Genomic DNA, 6,000 nt, shown 5'->3' with positions numbered 1-6,000 from the left:
TCAATACTGCCAGCAATTAAAAGACGTAAAAGACTAGGTCAGATCAATTTGATTATTAATTAGTGCATGGGTTGCAGCTGGCTACTTCAGCTGAAACTGTAGCCTACACTTTATTGTGTAAAATAAAGTCCAGGACCATTATGGCTTATGGTATTCCATTAGCAGACAACAAATGCATCCCCTTGTTTTCACCTAAAAACTGGATTAATTCTTCAAAATGTGGACTAGGCCTACATCACATCACAGATGCAGCGCACTCAAGGTAATTATTGTGGTTTATCCAGATGCTTTGCCATTAGGCTACTCACACGAGTAATGTAGCCTAATGAATATGCTGACAGACAGACAGAATAAAAAGAGTCCACGAATCTCCTCCTCCGGCGCCGATATCCCGCCAGCAGCGTCAGTTCTGCAAATGCTAAGGTATGGCAACATGGCTGTTGTCATGCACGTGTGAAGGCACGCATGCAATACACCAGTCATGTTGGCAATACTTAACAACAAGCATGATGAATTTATTTTAAGAAGTAAATTTTATTATTTCCCCTGTAATCAAGGTATGGCAGCTACCATACCCACACGTGTGCCTCTGTAATCCGTTCGCTGCCTCGCAGGTTATGCTTCTGTGTTGCAGATAGAAGACAGAACATTTTTTCCGACTTTATATCGCCCATCCCCGTGTGTGTGTGTGTGTGTGTGTGTGTGTGTGTGTGTGTGTGTGTGTGTGCGTGTGCGTGTGCGTGTGCGTGTGTGTCGCTGCAGTCGCTCTCTCTCAAAAAGCAAAAAGAGGAGAGAGCTCGCTAGAGATGTTGCATCTGTCCAAAAACAAAAAGGTCTCATCTCACAGTGCACTCTAACTTCTTCATAAAGATGTTAAACTTGGTCACACATAGGTTTGAGTGATTAGGCTACTTTGTCTGATGTGAAAACATTGTGATGGATAAAGACATGGATGTTACCTTGTGTGTTGGATCCAGTCAATTTGAAGAAAGTAAATAATCCAGCGTTTCATTTGAGGTGAGGACAATAAAAGCACAGGACTACGTTTTCATCACAACTGCTTGGCTGAAGACCCATTCTATAGCCTATTATGTCATTTTATCATTCAGACCAGCTGACTGGAGTGAGAGCTTAATTGAAATGAACTACATTGCGCAGTGAACTGGAATTAGGTGTATGATTAATCGTCTCGACAGCCCTAACAATAAGTTAAGGTTTTAGGCATAATTTTACTGTGGTAAATGTCATGTTGTTAGGGGAGGGTCAATCTTTTTTTTTTTAATGCCAGGGGAGGGTCATTGATTTTTCCCCCAATTGAGAGGGAGGGCCATGGCATTTTATATCAGGGCTTATACAATTTCTCCAGTAACACCCCACAATAAAAATCGACCCCTCCCTTACCGTACGTACTGTCTCGCCCCCAAACGTACACAAAATCAACCATACGTAACTATAAATGGCCCTTAAGAAGCAGCTAAGTCAATAGCCACCATTGAAGGTACTTTGTGTTGCTTTGATAATTTGTTTAGGGGACGGTATTTTAATGACTTCACACAAGTCCCTTTCATGGTCCCACCTTTCATGGAGTTAGATCATTGATAACTTGATAACTCCCATGCATGCTCGTTCATATGTTAATGCAGATGGTGTGACACATCATCTACAGCTTACAGCAATGCCCAGTATACAACACTGCATATTGTCTATAAATGGCTCACAGTTTAAATAACGTACAGTACGGTTTATTTGAACATCATCTGTAACAGATGGCCAAATCAGTGGCAGACTGGCAGGAATGAAACGCCTGTGTTCCAGAGACTACAGTGGCAGTGAACAATAGGCAATATAACGAAAATAATCTGGTATATAAAAGTAGGCTAGTCCAGTACGGTTATGAATTAACTATTAGTAGCCTATGGTATACCTGTTGCAAGTTCGTTAGGAAAAAGCTATATATTATGCTAATGTTAGTCTTTTTGGGCGAGAAATGTCAGCTTTGTGGAATGTTTTCTTCCTGGTTGCCATGGAGATGTCTTAGGTGCCCAGTATATTTGCCTGTTTTAAATAGCATTTGATGAAATCGGTCTTTTTCATTATTAAGTACGAATTCAAGATGGAAACATTAATCACAGTACTTACAAGAATTTTATATGTCTAGCTATGATAAAGGAATGTAATTCCCGAGTGGGGATCAATGAAACACACAATTGACTGGGTCAGCCCGTGGAGTATCTGCATCCGATCAGAATTTAAATCGTGTTGGTTAAAGTCTAAAATCTTGTTTTTAATACGATTAGAAGCGTCCATATAAACGGGGCTAGTGATGTGTCAGGGGAACCACAGTGTCAGGCGTGACCTACAGAGATATGCGGATACGTGGATACGTAGACAAGATGTGCCAGTTTTCATAGTTAACTGCGACCTACGGTCACAATAATAGGCCCATTCTCTCTTTGGTTGAGGTAAATAAAGAGCTATGGTGGATACCATACAAAACACTATCACATTGCAGACACAGGAGTCACATGAGCGCACTTACATTATTAGCGCGTGCGTGCGTGCTTGCGTGTGTGTGAGGGACTTACGTGCATGTGCCAGGCTGAGGGCCCACAGTCTGAGGTAGGAGGCAGTGTTGGAGACACAGCCCAGGCAGTACTCTATGGTGTGGATGGTCTGATGCATGAACACCTGCACTGCATCAAACTCCTACAATACAGACCACATCAACCACACACTGTATGAACACCTGCACTGAATCAAACTCCTGCAATACAGACCACACACTGCATCAAACTATAGACCGCAACCACATACTGTATGATCTCCAAAACTAAGCAAAATCATAGAGAAAAGCTTATACTGTATGTGTCACAATGCGAGTTCTGACAATCTGTTGTTTTGAATGGATTGTATTAATCCAGTAGTTAACCAACAATGGATTACAGTACCACTCAAACCCTCTAGACTTGGTAAACTGTACCTGAGTTGGCTCTTGGGCTGCTTAGTTTCCTTCTACACCAAATCTCTTTGCCAAAGAATAGTCAATCTACCAGACCAAACACTTTTTGTTTCGGTTAATGTTCCCCTAAAGTCCTTATGCACACCTCCGAGGACAGGTGCGTCGGAACAGTGACGTTGAGAAATGGAGAAAAGGAGTCCCGCACACTGTCTTCACTCACAAGAAATTTCGTGTTCGCTAATGTTACCCCCCAAAAGTAATGGTGTGGTTCAAGTGTTTAACTCACTGACTGCTGCGACTTTCCCAGATGCCTGCCATGCTATTTTATTAATTTCTTACCTTTGAGCTTCATATGTCCTACTATAAGCCTGAGCTACAAGCTAGCACAATATCTTAGGGTGCGGACTGACTGGTAAATGAGTCAGAGAAAAGGGCTGTTTCTTTCATGGCTTAAAGTGAATGGAGAATCGGTTTCCTGCTTCCGGCCTAAAACGGAAGTTATAAGTTACAGACGTATAACAAACTGGGCACTACTGGGCGGCGCGGATCTGCAATCTTTTTTTTTTTTAATTCTTTTCAATTAAATTATATAAAACAAGGGTCTTCAACAGGGGGGTCATCCAAAAATGTCTCCTTTTTTATATTAACCATTCCAACCCTAGCGTCCATATTCTGAGAACTTTAGCCAAAAATAGCAAATCTACAAGCTCGAGGCGTTGTGAGCTTGTAGATCGGCTATTTTTGTCGAAGAGGGTGGTGTAGAGGGAAAAAAGATTCAAGTGGTTAAATATCTGAAACAACAATGAACAATGAACAATGAAACTATGGAATCTATGAACAGGTTGTGGAGGTCCCTGCTTAATCTCTCTCTCTCAACTAAGGGGTCCTTGGCCTGAAAATGTTGAAGACCCCTGATATAAAACAATTAAATGTCAAACTCGTCACGTGGCCGCCGGTGAGTTAATGTGTGACTGACCTCCTCCTGCTCCTCTGGGTGCTCCTGCTGCCTCCCTCCTCCTCCTCCTCCTCCTCCTCCTCCTCCTCCTCCCTCCAGGTCTCCCTGCAGGGTGTTGATGGAGCTGCTGTCTGTCATGACTGGATGCTCTCCTCCCTGCAACACACACACACACACATGTAATTACTCTCTGTCAGGTGGAATACAGTTTGCCCTCCAGGCCCCAAAGTTGTGGAATAAACTCCCTGTCACACTTAGAACAACGGACTCACTCGCTAGCTTTCGCCGTGGACTGAAAACTGTTCAGACTCCACCTAAACCCATAGCACTACTGAAACACTCAATGACCATACATGAAGCTAGTTAGCATTTGTTTTTAGTTTTTTTTTTTGTACTTTTATTTCCTTGACTGATTATATTGTTTCCTAGATAGATATTCATTTGCATTTGTTATATTGCTGTTGATGTACTGACATAATTATCTCGTTTATTATTGTGATGTTTTATCTGCTTATTGTAAGTCGCTTTGGATTAAAAGCGTCTGCTAAATACCTAAACTGTAAACTGTAAACTGGAAACCGTTATGCGGTATGTCCAAAGCTGTTACTTTTTCAGGATTCAAATTCGAAAATAGCAAAAGTACACATTTAAACATGCATGCTCGCACGATTGCAGTACAAACGGTAGAGGTCATGAGGTCTCATTCAAATGGTAGCGATCGTCCTCCGGGCAGCGGGGGGAAAAATAAACGATATGTTTTCACAATACAGCGTGTAAATTCTTGCAGTTCAGAGTTTTGGGTTTCAGTGTTGTGTGTCCTGATTCGAACGGAAACTATAAGCTTTGTGAAGCGTCTGTAAAATATCCAATCGGTCATTCTTTCTTGACAAATTTTGTAGAACTTTTTCAAAGTGGATATACTTTTGGAGCCTACTGACACTAGCTGACAATGTGCACAAGAAATGTGTTGCTGATGATCAGTCAAGTGGTTTGCGAGATTGGTTTGCAGACAGACAGACAAACAGACAGACCGTCTTTCTGACCATCGGCTAGTCTCCTACAGAGCCACACAGTGGCAAAAAATGGCAGATTGTTCCAAACGCAGCCTTACCCTGACAGAGCGTCTATTCCTGTGATGGTAATAGAGGTAGAGGGGTTTCCCTAACAACAAGACAGGAACTGATGTCATTGCCATGACAACCAACACCTTTTGGACAATCACCTGAAAAAAAAGGAGAAAAAGAATATGTAGTTATTATTTAGTTATACACTAGACTGCACTCTGTCGAGGTGCCAACTTCCGCCTTGTTATTCATATCAGGTCTCACTTGTTGGTGGTGACGTCACCACGAACGCTGCTCCCTCATTGGCTAAAAACCCTGTCTTTGTACTGTCGGCTGGATACAGACAACACCGAACACAGTACTCGCGTGCTCTGCTGGCGCAAGTAACAAGCTCTTGTTAATACTTTTTATTGGTCAAATATTAAACCCACAGACAGACTTAATCACTTTCATTTTAAAAGGTTTCAAAACTTTACCTGCAACAGTGTAAATGCCTACCATTTTTGTATAACGTTCATATGGAGCACTAGTATTATAACTAGCTCAGTAAAAGACTGTAAAATGGGGCCCAGTGCCTCCCTGCTTGGCACTCAGGGTCAAGGCATTGACCCTGATGTCGCAGGGTCAAGTCCCTGCGACATACGGGCCTCATGATCCAGTACACATACATACATACACATCATGCTGCCTCACGCTACAGAAACAGGAGATGGGCTCAGGCCACTTGGCTAGGCAAGGCTTACTTACTTTCTATAACTATAAGAATGTAAAAATATAGCTGCAAGCAGCGATAAAGTGGCCAAGCCAGAAAAAGTAGGAAAGGAAAAAAGCAGCGGAAAAAAGCAGGAAAAGCAAGAAAAGTGGGAAAAGAAATTAAAAGAAAACTGGAAGCAGTGAGCAACGAGCACTGAGAACAGGTCTCCGGCAGGTAAGGTAGGTTTTTTTGGCCTCCTGGTGGCTCTATAATAGGCCAAAGTGAAAAGGGTGCCTCGCTTTCTTGGGCCTTTCACGGCAATCGGACG

At 42.4% G+C, this 6,000-nt stretch overlaps 1 protein-coding gene across 1 annotated transcript in view; it reads right to left on the bottom strand.

The window, feature by feature from the left end:
- Window positions 1-6,000, bottom strand: part of tcirg1a (T cell immune regulator 1, ATPase H+ transporting V0 subunit a3a) — a gene marked incomplete at both ends in the record, with an annotated part of 50,185 nt that overhangs the window by 3,767 nt on the left and 40,418 nt on the right. The window contains 3 exons of the mRNA XM_080722404.1: window positions 2,586-2,706; window positions 3,990-4,070; window positions 5,026-5,136. Of these exons, the coding sequence (XP_080578530.1) occupies window positions 2,586-2,706; window positions 3,990-4,070; window positions 5,026-5,136 (313 nt within the window). The remainder of the gene's footprint in view (window positions 1-2,585; window positions 2,707-3,989; window positions 4,071-5,025; window positions 5,137-6,000) is intronic.

Source organism: Nannobrachium achirus, assembly GCF_963921795.1.
Source record: "Nannobrachium achirus genome assembly, chromosome: 3".
NCBI classification, from domain to species: domain Eukaryota; kingdom Metazoa; phylum Chordata; class Actinopteri; order Myctophiformes; family Myctophidae; genus Nannobrachium; species Nannobrachium achirus.
Note: the sequence above shows the minus strand (reverse complement) of the source record. Positions and strands in the feature narration are given on the sequence as shown.